The following is a 20,274-nucleotide window of genomic DNA, read 5'->3' as shown; positions in this document are numbered from 1 at the left end:
GAAAAAGAAGTTATACGTTTAATAACAAGCCTCGCTGATGGTTTAATGCTGCCATTTTGATTTTTGTTCGACTTTGTACTTACAAAGGAAACTTATAAAAGTATAGTTTCCTTTGTAAGAGACATTTGCATGTATAAGGGAAAGCCGGAAAGTGCCATTTAGAAGGGTCTCTCCCTCTGTGAAGCAGAAAGAGGGAGAATGCATAAATCCCCAGAAACGGATCAGTGAAGAGGGAAAGGATTTAAATCTGGATAACAACCACAGACTTGGTGACCGTTTTTTGCGTGGTCACTTCCCCAAATGCTTCCCAATAGGACCACGTGTGAAGTTTCAAGAAGGATCATTGCTGCTGCCCTCCCCCTCCCCCCCCCCCAAGATTCCCTCAACTAAGTGGGTGGAAACCACAGTGTTGTTCTATTGAAGTGCTCCAGGGGATTCTGTTGCAGGATTTTTTCCCTCACTACCCGGGATTCCTGGTCTTCCCGCTTCAAAGAATGAAGAGGTGGACACAAAATGAGCAACAGGCAAAAATTTATTAGAGTATAAGAAAGTAAGTGTAGTAGAAAATCTCTGTTTAGAGAGAGGGGACATTTAATTGGTGTGTTTCCATTGTATGAGGGGTGGTCTATGGCCATAGTGTTTCTTGGGGGTTCTAAGTCTTGGGTCTATTACTTATTTTTAGTTAGGTCTTTTAGTCAAACTCTTGAGGGAAACCTGGGGGTGAGTAGGTAGTGTTTGTTACAGTCTTAAAAGGAACCTTATGCCTGAGGGGGTTTGCTGTGTTTGGACACTCCCAGCCTTGTTCTAAAATGTGTTTTTCCCCACCCAGGGACCTCATGTCCTAATCTTTCCCTTTCTGCTTCCAGAATCCTATCTTTTCCTATCATAATTCTTAAGCCCAGAGTTAAGCAGGAAGTCTTCCCATTAATTTATGAGAGTTGAGTGCAGACTTTTGCTCAAGGGGAGGTAACAAGGTCTCCTCCATAGGAGTTGGGGAGGGTCAGGTCCATGTAGCACACTGTTCCTATGCTCAAGCAGAATTTGTGGGCATCTGCGGGAGGGGAGGCCCCCTGAAAGAAGGTAAGGGAACCTCAGAAATTTGTCGCCAAGTAGAAGCTCATAGTTTCTGAATAGCTCAGGACACAAAGGAGTGGAAGTTGGGCCTTCTTTTGCATTTCAAAGTGCTGCCTACAGGTGAGCAGTTTATAGGTGCAGAGGCTGTGTTGGTGGCTTTAAAGACATCTCATTCAGCTGCAATTTCTCCACAAAGATCTTCTGAGAAAGAAATTTAATGGAGGAGGTGAAAGAAGAAATGGCCTGTTCTCAGGTAAGCCTTGCTTCCCAGGCTAGAGGCCCAGTTGTCTTTTTCTCAGGAAATTCCATGCATGTAGAAATTGCAAAGCACCTTTGTGGCTCAGTTCAGAGAGCATCAGACTCTTCATTACAGCTCAGGTCCTGATCCCAGGATCCTGCCATCCATCCCTGCATCAGGGTTAGTGCTGAGCATGGAGCCTGCTTAAGATTCCATTCTCTCTCTCTGTTTCTCTCCTCTGTTTGCATGCGCATACACTCTCTCTCTGAAAGAAAATTTAAAAAAAGCCAATGATTGATTTCTTTCTCTTTCTTTCTTTCTTTCTTTCTTTCTTTCTTTCATTCTTTCATTCTTTCATTCTTTCATTCTTTCTAGTTCTGATGGGTCTGCTTTATGTTTTCACCTAATACTTAACCTTTCAGAAATGATAATCTAGGTTATGTCTTTAGAACACTCCTCCCCCATATCCCATAGACTTCTCTCCCTTCTCTCCAACATGGCTTCCAGTAGGGCAACAACAGTTGTCACTTAGAATTAAATTCCTGCAAGTATTGAAAATATTCCCTTTGTGACAGATCCAGAGGGGAAGGTGTTGAATCCAAGTGTCCTTTTGCTGGTTCTGGGATAGCACTCAAGGAAAACAGTTCCCATTTAGGTCTAATCTGAATGCTTTCTCTGCTCTGGGTAGAGTAGGATTATGAAAACACACAAATACGCAAGATGGATATGAGGCACAGAATAACTTGGAATGTTCTATAAAAAGAAATTCTTGCTTTTTAGTATGTGGAAAACATACTCTATTTAAGATACACTAGATATTACAGGAAATGGAAAGTATATGTGATTGAAGTCTATATAAATCCACTGTATCCTCAAAGTTGTTTATATTCTGATTTACTGTTTGTGGGTCTCAAGAACATACCAGTGATCCCATGTCCAGAGCTATAGGCACTGATATCAATTTGTTTCCTTACAGTTGATGTTACCTTCTGTTTTTACTTGGCTTTGGCTTTCTGCCAGATTACCCCCCCACACACACCCGCCCGTAACGTTCCTATTTTCCTTCTTATCTGTTGTAATGACTTTAGGCAGATTCCCTGAGCGATTTCCAGACACCATCACATTTAAATTGGAACCTTCTTTCTCCTAGTTTCTCTTTCCTTGTATTTTTTTTTTAAGTTTGTTTATTTTGAGAAAGAGCGGGAGCAGGGGAGTTGCAAAGAGAGTGTGCAAATCACAAGCAGACTTTACAGAGTCAGTGCAGATCCAGACTCAAGGCTGAAACTCATGAAACCATGAGACCTTGACCTGAGCTGAAATCGAGTCAGGCCCTTAACTGCCTGAGCCACCCAGGAACCACTTCTTTGTAGTTTCTGATGAGGAAAACAAAGGTAAAAGAAATGCAGATAAAAATAAGTTTTCTTACAACTTGCAACCCATTGACAAATACTTGAGGCTGACAGAGGAAGATATTCCTCAAGGAATTCACAACTGCTTTAATGTTAATGCTTTTATAGAGGCAAAAGCAACCTTAGCTTGACAATAGCCAGACTTCCAGTATCCTGTAAGTCCTTAACATATAAAAATCCTTTAGAAACATCTATTATTTCCACCCCTTCCCCCTCCCACCCCCCAACTGCTGGAGTCCAGCTCCAGCAACCAACCAGGGGTTCCTGAAGGATGAATGGCGTTGGGGAGAAAGTGAAGATAAAACAAAACTAAAATAAAAACAAAAAATAAAAATGGACACGGACAACAGCAGTGTGTTGAACTGACCGATTTATTGTAGCAAACGTGGCATTATATTTGCTAGTGATTTCCTTGTAGCATACATCATCTATGTTTTTCTAACATTACCTAATTTTGAAAATGTTCCTATGTGTCATCAACCTTTAAGAAATAACATGGCGATTTTCTCATAATGTTCCCTCATACCCACCCTTTGATTATTGTTTAATTTCTTACATTATTCCATTATGCATCTATGTTTATTCTATAATCTATAAAGCATTTGCTTTGCTGTTTTCATGAAAGGTCATCTATCTCTCAACACCTCAAGTGGAACAGTTACAGGGACATGACCTCCTAGTTGTTCTTCCTGAACCACTGGAAGCCAGAAGAACAATGTGTTTGCCTCCATCTGAGGTGCCAGGAAGGGGCCGAAAAAGCCTTAGAAACCCATGCCTCATAGATTCTCAGAGAGACAATGAACCTAGGAAATAATGAACCATCCTGTACCTTAACCGACTAGGTTCAATCATTATCATCATCTGGAATGCCTCCTGGAGGCCAAGTGGGACTAGGGTTAGAGTGACTTGTGCCTGTAGATACAATCCTTAATTGCCAGAGTGAGGCTTTCAAATCCATATGTTTCTCCCTTATTGGCCTCCTTTGCTGGCAAATGTATGAGGCTATCCTTCCTGTACGTAGAGGAGTCTCCATAGGGGATGGCAAGGGCTAAATGTAGGGCTGCACAATTTCTTGCAGAACCTTATTTTATTTCCTAATGGTTCTTTTCCCAGGGGGCCTGGCGAGGGCAGTTCCCCAACAGACAATACCCCAGGTACTTTTAGTAAGGCCAAGTTACCTAAAACCTGGAGTACAAGAAGCTTCACTGTCGGTGCGCCGCCTTGCAGTCACCAGTCTGTCCACAGCCTGGGCCTTGCCATCAGACTGGGATAGCTCGGCTTCCCCACAGCTTCCTCCCCCTTCCCCTTAGAAGTATATAATCAGTGGTTCCTCCCAATCACATTGCAATTCTTCCCCTGGATCCTATCCCTGTCTTTAATAAAAAGTCTCTTTCAGCAAAAACACCTCAAGATACTTTGAGCATTTACTCTTGGCCCATGTCACATCAGTTTCCACTGGGCAACAAAGCCCTTCACCTTTATGTAGTAGAGCTATTGACTTCTGGGAGTAGAGGTTCTAAATCAAACAGACCTTCATCCCATAGGTTTTTTTTTTTTAATGTTTATTTATTATTTGAGAGAGAGACAGCATGAGCAGGGGAGAAGCAGAGAAGGAGACACAGAATCTGAATCAGGCTTCAGGCTCTGAGCTGTCAGCACAGAGCCCGATGTGAGGCTTGAACTCACAAACCATGAAATCATGACCTGAGAGGAAGTCAGATGCTCAACCGACTAAGCCACCCAGGAGCTCCTTCATCCCATAGGTTTTTATTTCACTCCATAGTCATGACACAGACATATTCCTGTATTTACTTTTTGGATATTCAGAAAAAGACAAATCACATAATAAGCATGTTTGAGTGTCTTAAAATCCTGAAATACAATAGAGCACAAATGATTGAAACAAAAGCTTTCAATGAGGGGCCCCTGGGTGGCTTGCTCAGTTAAGCCTTAACTCTTGATGTCGGTACAAATCATGATCTCATGGTTCATGAGATAGTGGCCCATGTCAGGCTGTATGCTTTTCGCTTGGAACATGCTTGGGAATTATCTCTCTCTGCTCATTCATTCTCAAAATAAGTAAATGTCTAAAGGAAAAAAAAAAAAAGAATTCAGGGCACCTAGGTGGCTCACTCCCTTAAGCATCTGACTTTGGCTAAGGTCAGGATCTCATGGTTTGTTGATTTGAGTCCCATTTGGTGTGACCTCAAGACCTACTTCAGTTGAGCGCATGCCCCACTTCAGGTGAACATGTGCCCTGCTCCCTCCCTCCCTCCTTCTCTCCCTCCCTCCCCTTCTCTCCCTCCCCACACCTTCAGTCACTTGTGCCCTCTGTCTTTCTCTCTCAATAAAAAATAAAGTAAGAATTTTCAAAAATAATTTAAAAAAAGCTTTCCAAGAACTAGTATGTTATGGGATCATTGAGTACTATGGTCAAGATGCTATTCTTGAGTTACTGTATGGCACAAGACAGGGAATTTACTGAAATAGCACAGGGACAGGACCCGTGGGCAGAACGAACTGTACTTTGGCTGCTTGGAGCTTATATGTATGTTCAAGGGGAAGGGTAGGTGTACTGAGAGTTCAATTACAAATGTTTCTTTAGCTTTCTACTTGTAAAACTATTTCTGCAAGATTTCTTTGGTGCTTATGATTCAGCTCATTAACTATTAGTGAGATATAAGGGCAGTCAGGAGACCCTTTAAAATGTATCATCCATGGGCCCCTGGGTAGCTCAGACACAGACTGGAGACTGCTTGGGATTCTCTCCCTCTCTGCCCCTCCACCTTTCACACCCTGATAGCCCATGCATCTCTCACAATATAAATAAACACTTGAAAAACAGAATGGAGGAACCAGCCTTTATTTGATGTTTATCAAAACTATCTAGGGGTGCCTGGGTGGTTCAGTCAGTTAGGTATCTGACTTCATCCCAGGTCATGATCTCATGGTTCATGAGTTCAAGCCCTGCATTGGGCTCTGTGCTGACAGCTCAGAGCCTGGAGCCTGCTCCAGATTCTGTGTCTCCCTCTCTCTTTCTGCCCCTCCCCTGCTCATGTTCTGTCTCTCTCTCTCAAAAATAAACAAACATTTAAAAAATAAAAAACATGCAGTCTTTGTGCTGAAGGTGAACATTTTTCTTCTTGCATCCCTAATCCAACTAGACTCACAAATACTGTGTTATTTATATAATTCTATGTGTTTGTGTTGATAGTTGAGTGAAAGACCTAAGCATGATCATCTACAACTAGATTTATGAGTTTCATGGCATTGAAAATGTTTCTTTTTCTCTTTCTTTCCTTCCTTCCTTCCTTCCTTCCTTCCTTCCTTCCTTCCTTCCTTCCTTCCTTCCTTCCTTCCTTCTCTTGAGAGAGAGAAGGAGGGGCAGAGTGAGAGGAAAGAGAGAAAATCCCAAGCAGGCTCCACACACTCAGCACAGAGCCTGAGATGGGACTCAAACTCAGGAAACATGAGATCATGACCTGAGCCAAAATCAAGAGTTGGACACCTAACAGACTGAGTCATCTGGCGAACCCCTCATTAAATATATTTCTTAGTCATCCTGATAATTTTCTCTTCTATCACTTTTAATGTGTATATAACTACTTTCAGAATGGATGTGTGCATGGAATGTATAAAGATCAATTTTGTGTGGATACCTTCTTCTCAGGCTTGACACCTGCTATGAACGTTGCTTTAGGGTCCCCTCTGTTTATTGACCTATGTGTCATTTTAGATCAACTTTAGGTCAGTTAACCTGGGTTAAAACCTGATCTGTACCATGTACTGGATATTTGACAAAATATTCCGTAAAAATGGAAGAATAATGTGTTTGTTCTCTTAGATCATTATTATTTATTTTCCATGAGTTTATGAGAACCTGTTAGATGCTATCTACTAACCAGGAAATGATTGGAAAGGCTTGTCACCTTCCTTGCTATCCTAGAAGAACTTGTAATTGCTATAAAACCCATTCAGTTCCAAGTCCTCCAAGAGTTCTTGTCTTTGAGTTCTACTTCTTTGTTATTGAAATATGTATCCTTTGACCCATAGACTAATGCCTTGTTAGAAATGCAGACACCCACCCAATCCCAGAACTCCTGAACATAATCTGCATTTTAACAGGATCCCCAGTGCACTGTTTTAAACTCTAATTCACATTAGAATATGCTAAGTACATTTGTAACTCACCAAAATTTTCCATTTAGGAAATAGACACATGTACTGTATGATGTAAATAAAGGATTAAAAAATGTGTATGGCTGTGTTGATGTCTTCATTTTAAAATTCACTTGAATAAACACAATATTTATAAATGTTCTTATCTCAATGTTAGGGAATATATTAGAGCATGATACTGTGTTGCAAATTCTCTTACTGCAGAAAGCAGAAAACTCACCTAAGCTAGAACCAGTGCTCCTAATATAACTGAGCTAACAGGAGTTTAGTCCTTGGTGAACCACAAAACCACTACACCACGTGGGGATGTCAGACAAAGAAAAATTGATTTACAGGAAATAAGGAGGTCACAGGGAATAACTTCTAAAGCAGAGACTCAGAGGCAGGAGAAATCGTTTACTTTTATTTAGGGTTAGGGTGGATATTCAGAAAGGGTGTCATCATTTTATGTCCAGCTTGTGATAAGGTTACACATGAACCTTAAGAAAACAGTTCCGTACATACTCTGTATATTACATAGTAAAATATTTGTGATCCTTCTTGGGTGGAGATTTGGGTATTATATTGAGTTAAAAGGGAGCTCCTGAGTGGCTCAGTCAGTTGAGCATCTGACTCTTGATTTAGGCTCAGGTCATGATCTCATAGTCCTGAGATCATGCCCCAAGTCAAGCTTCACACTGAGCATATAGCCTGGTTGGAATTTTCTCTCTGTCTCTTTGTCTCTGTCTTTGTCTCTCTCCCTCCCTCCCTGCTGCACCCTCACTTGTGTTCTCTCTCTAAAGGAAATAAAAATTTAATTTTTTTAGCATAATGATATAAAGTTAACTGACCTCATTCCATGGTTTACTCTATTGTTCATTTTCATAGGTGTGAGTCAGGGGTTAAGCTCAAATTGAGTTAATCCAAGCTCTTCCTCAGAGTACTCACTAGCTTTTATTGGATACTTTGTTTCCACCACAGGACACTATGCCCATGGGGTGTTTTGCCTGAAGTAAAAGATAAGGTAGAAAAAAGGGTTAAGTAAAATGTGGGACTGAGGTCAGTGGGTACAAGCAGGTAAGCAGTGAAGGTCAGGTCTGGGGTTCTACCTAGTGACATTAACTCCCTCTTGCATCTTAGGTACGATTATGACCTCTGCTTATGGCCATTCAGTAACTATGGTATTTATTGCAGGGGTTGCTGACATTCAGGGATGTGGCCATAGAATTCTCTCAGGAGGAGTGGGGCTGCCTGAGCCACAGTCAGCAGGAACTGTACAGGGATGTGATGTTAGAGAACTATGGACACCTTCTCTTCTTGGGTGAGGATAACTCCTTCCAGACTTCCCAAACCACACTCAGAATTTTGTTCCTTCCTTTGAAGACTGTCTCTTGGAACTTCCTCTGTGCATGAGTGGGATTCAGATGCCTGCAGTCAGGGAAAGAAGGGGTTTCTAGATGTAGAGAAATATCTTCATGATGTTTCCTTTCAGGTTAGTTTTCCCTTCTGTAGAGTAACATCGTCATTTCTATAGATTTATGTCAATTCTAAATATTGAGTGGCATAAAATGGGAATTCCCACGTCTTAAATACCAATTTCAACTCATTATTGTAGTGGTATTATTTGGAAGTAGAGGTCAAGATCTGAACACTGGAAACCCTCCCATGTGTTCTAAAGGGGTTGTTGGGCAACATCATCTGGGAAATAATTTTCTAGAATTCTACAATGTTCTCTCTTGTCTACTGAGTCCAATACTGGGTTGAAAGATAGAATCTCCAGCCACACTCATATTCCTTTTGTCTGATAAACAGGTCTTGTTTTGTCAAAGCCAGACCTGGTCATCTTTTTGGAACAAAAGGAGCTCTGGGATGTGAAGAGAAATCACACAGTAGCCTCACACCCAGGTAGGTGGGAATGAAACAGATGACAGAGATGAAATCCAAATGTAAAGGAGGAAGATGGACCTTAAATGTGGTTTGAGCAGCTCTCCTCAAATGGAAATAAGTTTGAGAAGCCTAGTTTTATGTCTCTCCCTCTCAGCAGATACCTGCCTTCCAACACATCATGATCTTGCCTTCTCTTAAGATTCTCCTTCAGTTCCACTGTGAGGGCCTCCATAACGTGATTGGCTCTTCATTGCTTTGAGGGTCTTGGGGAAATCTCTATTTCTGAGGAACTTTATGCTAATCCATTACTGAGTTCTGTTTTGCCTCATGTGAGAAGTGTGTCAGGGTAGTGGTGGGCATATTGGGGTTTGGTGCAGAAATCTCAGGAACACTGGAGACAGAGATTACATGTTATCTGGTTTATGCTTTCCAGTATTATGGAAGCTTTAATCTTAGTTGCACAAATATGAAATCCAGTAATCTCATCAGATAGCAAAGCGCCTCTCTCAAATGAGAAAATCTAATCCTTTATTTCACTTCAAAAGTTCATTTCTCGGTGCACATGAGTGGATCTGCTGGTTAAGTGTCTGACGTTGGCTGAAGCCATGATCTCACGGTTCGTGAGTTCCAGCAGTACAGAGAGCTTTTTGCTGACAACACAGAGTCAGCTTGGGATTCTGTCTGCTTTTCTCCCGCTCCACCTCCCCCCCCCCATTTGCTCTTTGTCTCTCTCTCAAAATAAATACAAACTTAAAAATTTTTTTTAAAGTTCATTTTCTTTGTATTAACTAAAATAAGAAATTTCCACTCTATGAATTTCATTATTCAATGGTAAAATAATTTAAAACATCTGTTATTTCCTAGAATTCCTATATAAATTAAAGGCATGGGGAAGCTAGAACATTTAGAATTTAAAATTTGCAGCCTATAATAAAGTCTCAAATGTAACCTTATGTCCTAATAGTTGAATTATTTTATACTTTTGTCCTTATAATATGAAGTTCTTGTGACTTTGTCATATGTGTTTTCACTTTCTGAGTGAGATTCCTTTATGATTTATTAGATCGAACGCTCTGATGTGACACAGGCATGTGCTTTATAAAAAGTAAAGTAGGTAATTAGTAAACTTCCCATGTAAAAAAAAAAAGGAGTTTTAATTGTAAGTGTAATTTCACTTCAAGAAAAATGAAATAGTTTTTCTACTTTCCTCTGAATGTATGTGAATTTAATCCCAAAGATTTTTTAAAGCAGTTGTTGCCATATTTTATAACTTTGGTGGTGTTTGTTTATTTAGAAATTAAAGGTTTTGGGGCATCTTGGTGGCTCAGAGGGTTGAGCATCTGACTTTTCATTTCAGCTCAGGTCGTGATCTCAAGGTTTGTGACTTTGAGCCCCACGTCCTGCACTTCACTGACTGTGGACTCTGCTTGGAATTCTCTCCCCCTCTCTCTGCACTCCCCCTCTCTCTGCACTCCCCTTCTCAAAATACACTTAAAAAAAAGAAATGAAAGGTTTTGTTTGCTTGATTTTAAAGAATGGATTATACACTTAAATTCATTGTAATAAGAGGGATCTATGTCTTTTAAGTGCTTAATTCATAAAAGTTTTCATCACAGGTTTCGATGGTTGATTTTAATGAATATACTTGACAGTTTTAGTGTCCATGAAGACATGCCAATAATTCAAAATGTTCATTTTTTCATGGGCACACAGTCACAGTTTAAAATTATAGCTACATAGGGGCACCTGGGTGGCTCAGTTGGTTAAGTGTCCCTCTCTTGATTTCAGGTCAAGTCATGGTCTCATAGTTTGTGAGTTCAAATCCTGTGTTGAGCTCTGTGCTAGCAGCACTATGATGGTTCGTTATACCTTTAAGATGTTGTAAGGAATCTTTAAGGTAACCACCAATGAAAATACAGACAATATATTCACCAATAAATAGATGATGAAATTAATTCCATTATTATGACAATTCACATAGACCTGATACAACATTCACTGACCACTAACCAAGGAGAAAAATACACAAGATGAGTCACAAAATATGCATAGGTAATATTTCTACAAATACATGGATGATTTTTTTGGCACAGGGCATAAAACTGATTCATATTTGAGTTACATTCACATCATCCAAAAACATAATGAGTTGAAAATTGTCACTATAACAACATACACAGGTAAAAACAAAATCACACCTAAATAATGCTGTGGAAAGTCCCATAAAAAATGAAGCACATTAGTATGGAATTGCAAAACCAGAATAAGACAAAATATAACCCAAAAAATTCTATATAAAAAATGAATTAAAGGAAACCTACAATAATATTACTTTATTTATTTTTTTTTTAAAGTTTTTTTTTTTTTTTTTTAATTTTTTTTTCAACGTTTATTTATTTTTGGGACAGAGAGAGACAGAGCATGAACGGGGAGGGGCAGAGAGAGAGGGAGACACAGAATTGGAAACAGGCTCCAGGCTCTGAGCCATCAGCCCAGAGCCTGACGCGGGGCTCGAACTCCCGGACCGCGAGATCGTGACCTGGCTGAAGTCGGACGCTTAACCGACTGCGCCACCCAGGCGCCCCACAATAATATTACTTTAAAGTTTATTTACTTTGTCAGATAGAGAGCACAAACAGGTGAGGGAGAGAGAGAGAGAATCCCAAGCAGCGTTGCACTGTCAGCACAGACCCTGAAGCAGGGCTCCAACTCTGGAAGAGTGAGATCATAACCTGAGTCAAAATAGACAGACTCTTAACCGACTGAGCCACCCAGGTGCTCTTCTGTGTGTGTGTGTTTGTGTGTGTAATATATATAATTTTAATTTTTTTAAATGTTTATTTTTGAGACAGACAGTGACAGAGCACAAGTGGGGACAGTTACAGAGAGAGACACACACAGAATCGGGGGCAGCCTCCAGGCTCTGAGCTGTCAGAGAGCTTGAGTCACAAAGCACAGAGCCCTCCAACTCAGGAACCCTGATATCATGACCTGAGCTGAAGTCGACGCTTAACCAACTGAGCCACCCAAGCACCCTGTAGCTGTAATTGTAAACTGTGATAGTGTACCCATGAAAAAAGGAACATTTTGAATTATTGGCATGTCTTCATGGGCATAAAATTATAAAGAATATTCATAAAATCAACCATGGGAAGCTCTAATGAAAACTTTTATGGATGACTAAATGTATTATGTTAATAGATTCCTCCTATTACACAGAATTTAAGGGTATAACCCATTCTTTAATATTAAGGAAACAAAAACTTTTCATTTCTTTCTTTCTTTTTTTTTAATTTTTTTTTAAGTTTATTTTGAGAGAGAGAGAGAGAGAGAGAGAGTGTGGAGGAGGGTAAGAGAGAGAGAGGGAGAGAATTCCAAGCTAGCTCAGTGCTCTCAGTGCAGAGTAGGATGCGGGGCTGGAACTCACAAACCACAAGGTGACGATGTGAGCTGAAGTGAAGACTTTGATACTCAACACTCTGAGCCACTGAGATGCCCCCAAACCTTTCATTTCTAAATAAACAAACACCACCAAAGTTGTAAAATAGGCCAACAATCACTTTATCGAAAGAATCCTTGGGTTAAATTCAGATACATCTTGAAAAATAGAAACACTAATGATTTATTTTTCCAAAAGTCGAAGTTGTCCAATTTTAGTTTTGTGTACAAGAAATTTTAACTGTATTCATCTGATAGTAGAAAGTGGAATGATTTTACTTTCATTTGTTACCTTCCAGCTGTATCTTCACACGATACCCAGAGCCTCTTTCCAAAGATGTGCATAGGAACTATTTTCGAAAGAGTGTCAGTGGATAAATATAAACATAGTGCCCTTGAGAATGGACACTTAGTGATAGAGTGGAACAGTGTTGGGGAGAGACAAGGGCATCAAAGATCTCATGAAACACATATGCAAATAGAGACAACTGCCCATTATAAGAATCTCACTGCCCAAAACAGTGAAGGATATAAAACATTTTGGAAACCCCCCCTCTCTAACACTGTTACTTCTGCAGGGCAGTGTGTTTCTATAATCAAAGGCTCAAATCAAGTGGTCAAACAGACATATTTGCAGGACAAAAATTTGGAGAATCTGGAAAGTGACCTAGTCCATGCTGAAAATACTTCTTTGCACCATTTTGACAATAGGATTGCATTACCCTTTCAGTCAAATATTTCTGAAAGTCAGAGATTGAAAAAGGAAGAAAAAAATGGTAAGTGGTATCCATTTGAGGGGTCCTTCCCTGAGCAGTCGACCTTACAACAAAACCACAGCATTTTCAATGAAAACAGAATTGCTCATTGCAGTGAATCTGAGAAAATATTGAACCAGGATTCAAATGTTAATAAATATCTATGGACTCCTTTGCCAGGGAACCATTGTGACTGTACTAAATGTAGGGAAGTCTTTTATCAAAGCTCAAACCTTATTAGACAGAAGAGAGTACATTTGGGAGAGAATCCTTCTGAATATACTGAGTGTGGGAAAATTCTTAACCAGTCCTCCAATGTTGGTGGTCATCAGAGGAGTCCTCTGGGAAAAAACCCCTACACATGCAATGAACTTGGGAACGTGTTTAGTCAGTCATCAAGACTTAATATCAATAAGACAATCCATATTGGGAAGAAAGTTTACATTTGTAAGGAATGTGGCAAAGCCTTCAACTGGCACTCAACACTAATTCTACATCAGCAAAAGCATACTGGAGAGAGACCTTACAAATGTGAAGAATGTGGTAAAACTTATAAGTACAGCTCATCACTAAATAAACATAGGATAATCCATACTGGAGAGAAAATTTACAAATGTCAAGAATGTGGCAAGGTCTTTAACTGGCAGTCAGGCCTTATTGGACATCGGAAACTGCATGCTGAGGAGAAACCTTACCAATGTAAAGAATGTGGCAAGGCCTTTAAAAGGTACTCAAGCCTTACTGTACATCACAGAATTCACACTGGAGAGAAACCTTACCAATGTAAAGAATGTGGCAAGGTCTTTACCCACCAGACAAGCATTATCAGACATCACAGAATCCATACTGGAGAGAAACCTTACCATTGTAAAGAATGTGGCAAGGCCTTTATCCAGAAATCAACCCTCTTTGTACATCAGAGAATTCATACAGGAGAGAAACCTTACCAATGTGAAAAGTGTGGCAAGGCCTTTACCCAGACCTCAAACCTTATGGCACACCACAGAATTCACACTGAAGAGAAACATTACCCATGTAAAGAATGTGGCAAGGCCTTTATTTGAGGTTAAGCTTCATTATACATCAAAGAATTCATACTGGAAAATAAACTTAAAATGTATAGAATGTGGTAAAATTTTTAGGACTGCTCAACTCTTACTCAGCGTCACAGAGTTTAGACTCAGGAGAAACATACAAAGGGAAAGAATGTGTCAAGCGTGTAGCTGGAACTCACAACTTGATCAATATCATTATTTTCTTACAGAATAGAAACCATAAAATATAGAGAAAGTTGCAGTCCCTTTAACTGGAATTCGTTCCTTAGTATTTCAATGTGCATACTAGATGTAAACCCTACAAACATAATGAGGAAAGGTCTTCATATTAAATGTACACATTAGGATACACCAGAGAGTACATAAAAGTAACTTGAAAGCTATAAATATTTATAAAAGTATTTAATTGAACATCAAATGTCAATTTCCCAGAATTTACAGAGAAAGCAGTTGTTACTATTAATATATTACATCAAAATATTCATTATAAGGAATAATACAAAGTTAAACATGTTCAAAATGTATGTGCTGTTATGCTCCAAAAGGTTATTTGGATGAATTGTTGCATAAATATGGCTAATTTCATTCTGAGTTTTTTGGGGGCACCTGGGTGGCTCAGTCAGTTGGTTAAGTATCCGAATTTGGCTCAGGTCATGATCTCCCAGTTTGTGAGTTCAATCCCCTCATTAGGTTCTGTGCTGGCAGCTTATAACCTGGAGCCTGCTTCAGATTGTCTCCTTCTCTCCCTGCCCCTCCCCACTAGCGCTCAAAAATAAACATTTGTAAAAAAAATAAAAAATGAGTTTTCCCCCCTCAAATCTATCCTGACATTTATGACTACCAAGTATCAATGCATTTCTACTCTCAGTTTCCTTCTGAAATTCATTCATTTCTTGGAAACTTACGTGGCTCATTGTTGCAGCAAAGGTATGACATGTTCTTTTTTTTTTTTAATTTTTTTTAACGTTTATTTTTGAGACAGAGAGAGACAGAGCATGAACGGGGGAGGGGCAGAGAGAGAGGGAGACACAGAACCGGAAGCAGGCTCCAGACTCTGAGCCATCATCCCAGAGCCCGACGCGGGGCTCGAACCCACAAACCGCGAGATCGTGACCTGATCTGAAGTCGGACGCTTAACCCACTGAGCCACCCAGGCGCCCCTACATGTTCTTCTTAGGTGGGACTCATGCATAATTTTCCATGGAAGACGAAGGACGTTACACACAATATTTAAGAAAATCTAATTCAGATGCTGTTTGTGGTTATAACATTGATGTAAGTTACCATGATGTAAGTGTTCCGAACATCATTCTTCTCCCTGTATTAAAACAAAATCTTCTTGAATGTTACCAATAAAATAATTTGCCAACCGGTCTTTAGGGAAAAAGGTTGCAGTGCAGTAAAACATACTGGTGTGTCTTCATCATAGCAATAGTTAGAAGGAGAAAATGCCAGTTGATGTGGTTGAAATGAAGAAGTCCTCACAGATATCAGAAAGAGGATAGCCAACTCTTCCCCCAAATGGGGTAAAATTGTACATATGCATTTTTAAAGAATGATGTCAGGCCTGGAAATTATGGAAATCTGTATTCTCACATCATACTATCAACAAATAATTTTGGAAGGCTTGTAGTCTGCATTTTGAACAATGACAATTGGGTGGATTGGAAATGCATGACTTGGTCTGTGTGTGAACTTAACACATTTTAAGAAGACATAGTGGTTTTTGACATGTTGACATGGCTGTGTACAGAATGAAATGTTATCCCACCACCAGTGATAACCTATCTCATTTTATTAAAGGTGGGAAAAGTATGGAAAGGGAAAAGATGTGAAGAGCTCTTTGCAGTGGAGGGAGGGAACCCAAAGTGGCTCCCTTTTCTAACTTCAAAGTCACAGGCAGCTCTTTGGTGGCATCATCTGATAAATGTCACAGAATTAAGAAATTGGCAAACGTGGTGGGTTCCTGAAGATTAAAAGATTAAGTCATGAAGACCACCTTCATGACTGAATTGAATTCCTGTATCCTACTGAGGACCAGATGCCATTGGATGACGATGATTCCAGTGATTGTCCAGACCTTGATCACTGGTAGTTCAGGAGGGCATGTTGGACAATGCAATCACAGTGTTCTAAAATGTGTTTTTCCTCAGCCAAGGTTTTCAGGTCTTAATCTTTTCCTCTCTGCATACAGAATCCTATCGTTTCCTACCATAATTCTCAGTGAGACCCAAAGTTAAGCAGGAAATCTTCCTATTAATTTATGAGTTGGGTGCAGGCTTTGGCTCAAGGAGAGGTAACAAGGGTCTCCTCCATAGGAGTTGGGGAGGGTCAGGTCCTTGTAGCACACTGTTGCTATGATCAAGCAGAATTTGTGGGCTTCTGTGGGGGTGGGGCAAGGCCCCCTGAAAGCAGGGAAGGGAAATTCAGAGATTGGTTTCCAGGTGGGAGCTCATAGTTTCTGAATAGCTCCTGACACAAAGGACTAGGAAGTTGGGCCTTTTCTGCATTAAAAAAAATTTTTTTTAATGTTCATTTATTATTGAAAGCGCATAAGCAGGGTAGAAGCAAAGGGTGAGGGAGGCACAGAATCCGAAGCAGGCTCCAGGCTCTGAGCTGTCAGCACAGAGCCCGACCTGGGACTCAAACCCACAAACTGCGAGATCATGACCTGAGCCGAAGTTGGATGCCTAACCAACTGAGCCACCCAGGTGTCCCTGCATTTTAAAGTCCTGCCTGCAAGTGATCAGTTTACAGGTGAAGAGGTTGTGTTGGTGGCTTTATAGGCATTTTCTTCTAATTCAGCTGTGATTTCTCCACAAAGATCTTCTGAGAAAGAAATCTAGAGGATAAGGTGAAAGGTGAAAGAAGAAGAAATGCCCAGTTCTCAGGTAAGCCTTGCACCCAAGGCCAGAGGCTCTGTTGTCTGTTTCTTGGGAAATTTCATGCCTGTAGAAATTGCAGGGCACATGGGTAGCTCAACTCACCTCAAATTTAGAGAATATACTAGAGCCTAATACTGTGTTACCAATTCTTTTACTGCAGAAAGCAGGAAATTCACCTAAGCCAGAAACAGTTCTCCTAATATAACTGAAGTAACATGAGTTCACTCCTTGGTGAATCACAAAAAAACTACATGGAGCAGGGGGGTGGGGGGGAGGAATGTCAGACCAAGGAAAATTGATTTACAAGAAATAAGAAGATGGGTGCCTGGGTGGCTCAGTTGGTTAAGCATTTGACTTCAGCTCAGATCATGATCTCATGCCTTGTGGGTTCGAGCCCTGGGGGTCGGGCTCTGTGCTGACAGCTCAGAGCCTGGAGCCTACTTTGGGTTCTGTCTCCTTCTCTCTCTCTGCTCCTCCCCCACTCACACTCTGTGTCTCTTTTTGTCAAAAATAGGCATTAAAAAAAAACAATAAGATCACAGGGAATAACATCCAAAGCAGAGACTCAGAGGAAGTGGGAATGGTTTCCTTTTATTTAGGGTTAGGGTGGATATTTAAAAAGGAGAGGTCATCATCTATATAGAGGTCAGGATAAGGTTGCACATGAGCCTTAAAAAAACAGTTCTATACATACTTTGTATGTTACATAGTAAATGGATTTGTGCTCCCCTTGGGTGGAGATTTTAGTATTATAATGAGGTAAAAGGGGGCATCTGGGTGGCTGAGGCGGCTGAGCATATGACTTTTGATTTATGCTCAGGTCAGTATCTCACTCCTGAGTTCAAGCCCCAAGTCCAGCTCCACGTTGAGGATGGAGCCTGGTTGGAATTGTTTCTCTGTCTCCCTGCCCCACCCCCACTTGTGTTCTCTCTCTCAAGGAAATAAACATTATTTTTTTAATATGAGATAAAGGTAACTGTCCTCACTCCATGGTTTACTCTCTTGTTCAGCTGCTTAGAAGTACGTCAGGGATTAAGCTCAAATTGGGCCAATCCAAGCTCTTCCTCAGGGTAGTCATGTCCTTTTGTGGGATACTTTTTGTTTCCACCACAGGACACAATGGCATGGAGTGTTTTGTCTTAAGTAAAAGATAAGATAGAAAAAAGAGGTTAGGGAAAATGTGGGTTTAAGGTCAGTGGGTATAAGCAGGCAAGCAGTGAAGGTCAGGTCTGGGGTTCTAGCTAGTGACATTAACTCCCTCTTGCATCTTAGGTACCATTATGACCTCAGCCTATGGCCACTAGGTAACTACGGTATTTATTGCAGGGATTGCTGACCTTCAGGGATGTGGCCATAGAATTCTCTCAGGAGGAATGGGGATGCCTGAACCATAGTCAGCAGGAACTGTACAGGGATGTGATGTTAAAGAACTATGGACACCTCCTCTTCTTGGGTGAGGATAACTCCTTCCAGACTTCCCAAACAACACTCGGAGTTTTGTTCCTTCCTTTGAAGACTGTCTCTTGGAAGCTTCCTCTTTGCATGAGTGGGATTCAGATGCCTGCAGTCAGGGAAAGAAGTAAGGGTTTGTAGATGTAGAGAAAAATCTTCAAGTTTCCTTTTCAGCTTTAGCTTCTCCTTCCTTAGGGTAACATCATCATTTCTGTAGACTTATGGCAATTCTAAAAAAAAAATGCTTTAAGTTTATTTTGAGAGAGAGCAGAGGAAGAGCAGAGAGAGGGGCAGAGGGAATCCTAGGCAGGCTCCATGCTGTAAGCGTAGAGCCCCATGCAGGGCTCAAACTCAGGAACCATGAGATCATGACTTGAACAGAAACCATGTGTCAGATGCATAACCGACCAAACAACCCAGGTGCTGCACTTAGTGGCAATCTAAACACTGAGTAGAATCAAGTGGTATTTCCCACATTTTAAATACCAATTTCTACTCCTTGATGTAGTGGTAGTACTAGGAAGTGGAGGTCAAGATCTGAACATCAGAAATCCCTCCTGCATGTTCTAAAGGGGTTGTTGGGCAACAGCATTTGGGAAATCACTGTCTAGAATTATACAATGTTCTTTATTTTCTCCTGAACACAATAATGGATTGAAAGTTAGAATCTCCATCAATACTCATATTCCTTTATTAAAAACAAAATATTTATTTCTTTTGAGAGAGAGCACAAGCAGGAAAGGAGCAGAGAGAAGAGAGAATCCCAAACAGGCTCCTCACTGTCAGCAAAGAGCCCAACTTGGTCTTGATGAGATCCTGAGATCCTGAGACCAGGAGACCATGACCCAAGCTTAGATCAAGGGTCAGATGCTAAACCAACTGAGCCATTCATTTGTCTCAAATGTTCCTTTTTTTCTAATAAACAGGTCATATTGTGTCAAAACTAGACCTGGTCATCATTTTGGAACAAAAGAAGGAGTCTTGGAATGTGAAGCAAAAAGAGAGAGTAGCCACTCATCTGGGTAGGTGGTAATGAATGAAGCAGATGACAGGTGAGATCCAAATGTAAAGTAGGAAGATGGAACTTAAAATGTCATTTGAGTAGTTCTCCTTGAATGGAAATTAGTAACATAATACTGACATAACACATAATACAAATTTGTAACATACATTTTTAATGTATTTTCAGTGTTTATTCATAAAATTTTTTAAATTTTTTTAACGTTTATTTTTTTAATATATGAAATTTATTGTCAAATTGGTTTCCATACAACACCCAGTGCTCATCCCAAAAGGTGCCCTCCTCAATACCCATCACCCACCCGCCCCTCCCTCCCACCCCCCATCAACCCTCAGTTTGTTCTCAGTTTTTAACAGTCTCTTATGTTTTGGCTCTCTCCCACTCTAACCTCTTTTTTTTTTTTTCCTTCCCTTCCCCCATGGGTTTCTGTTAAGTTTCTTAGGATCCACATAAGAGTGAAACCATATGGTATCTGTCTTTCTCTGTATGGCTTATTTCACTTAGCATCACATTCTCCAGTTCCATCCACGATGCTACAAAAGGCCGTATTTCATTCTTTCTCATTGCCATGTAGTATTCCATTGTTTATTTATTTTTGAGACAGAGAGAGACAGAGCATGAACAAGGGAGGGGCAGAGAGAGAGGGAGACACAGAACCCAAAACAGGCTCCAGGCTCTGAGCCGTCAGCACAGAGCCCGACGTGGGGCTTGAACTCACGGACGGTGAGATCATGACCTGAGCCGAAGTCGGATGCTTAACCGACCGAGCCACCCAGGCGCCCCTATTCATAAAATTTTTAATTAGAGCATTTTATAGTTGATTTTACTGAATATTCTTTACTTTTATTGTCAATGGAAGCATGGCAAGAAATCAAAATGCTTGCTTTTCATGGTTACACAGT

The 20,274-nt window shown here is 40.5% G+C and overlaps 3 protein-coding genes across 3 annotated transcripts; all 3 read left to right on the top strand.

Moving 5' to 3' along the window:
- Positions 1–1,312: 1,312 nt before the first annotated feature.
- LOC124511664 (KRAB domain-containing protein 5-like) lies at positions 1,313–8,798 on the top strand. The gene is made up of 3 exons (XM_047079055.1): positions 1,313–1,327; positions 8,074–8,200; positions 8,692–8,798. The coding sequence occupies exons 1-3, from the start codon at positions 1,313–1,315 to the stop codon at positions 8,796–8,798; spliced, it is 249 nt and encodes an 82-aa protein (XP_046935011.1).
- Positions 8,799–8,812: 14 nt separating this feature from the next.
- LOC124511663 (zinc finger protein 239-like) lies at positions 8,813–16,860 on the top strand. The gene is given in 5 exon segments (XM_047079054.1): positions 8,813–8,825; positions 13,140–14,015; positions 14,018–14,062; positions 14,065–14,088; positions 16,820–16,860. Coding segments are annotated over 5 exon segments (999 nt in total).
- Positions 16,861–16,890: 30 nt separating this feature from the next.
- LOC124511662 (KRAB domain-containing protein 5-like) lies at positions 16,891–19,384 on the top strand. Its single transcript, XM_047079052.1, has 3 exons — positions 16,891–16,905; positions 18,226–18,352; positions 19,278–19,384. Exons 1-3 carry the CDS (start codon positions 16,891–16,893, stop codon positions 19,382–19,384), a joined length of 249 nt encoding a protein of 82 aa, XP_046935008.1.
- Positions 19,385–20,274: the final 890 nt, after the last annotated feature.

This window comes from Lynx rufus, unplaced genomic scaffold, assembly GCF_022079265.1.
Source record: "Lynx rufus isolate CCGP_SWC_20201006 ecotype Redwood Valley unplaced genomic scaffold, mLynRuf1.p SCAF_16, whole genome shotgun sequence".
Classification (NCBI taxonomy): domain Eukaryota; kingdom Metazoa; phylum Chordata; class Mammalia; order Carnivora; family Felidae; genus Lynx; species Lynx rufus.
The sequence above is the reverse complement of the archived record's forward strand: the minus strand, read 5'-3'. Positions and strand labels throughout refer to the sequence as shown.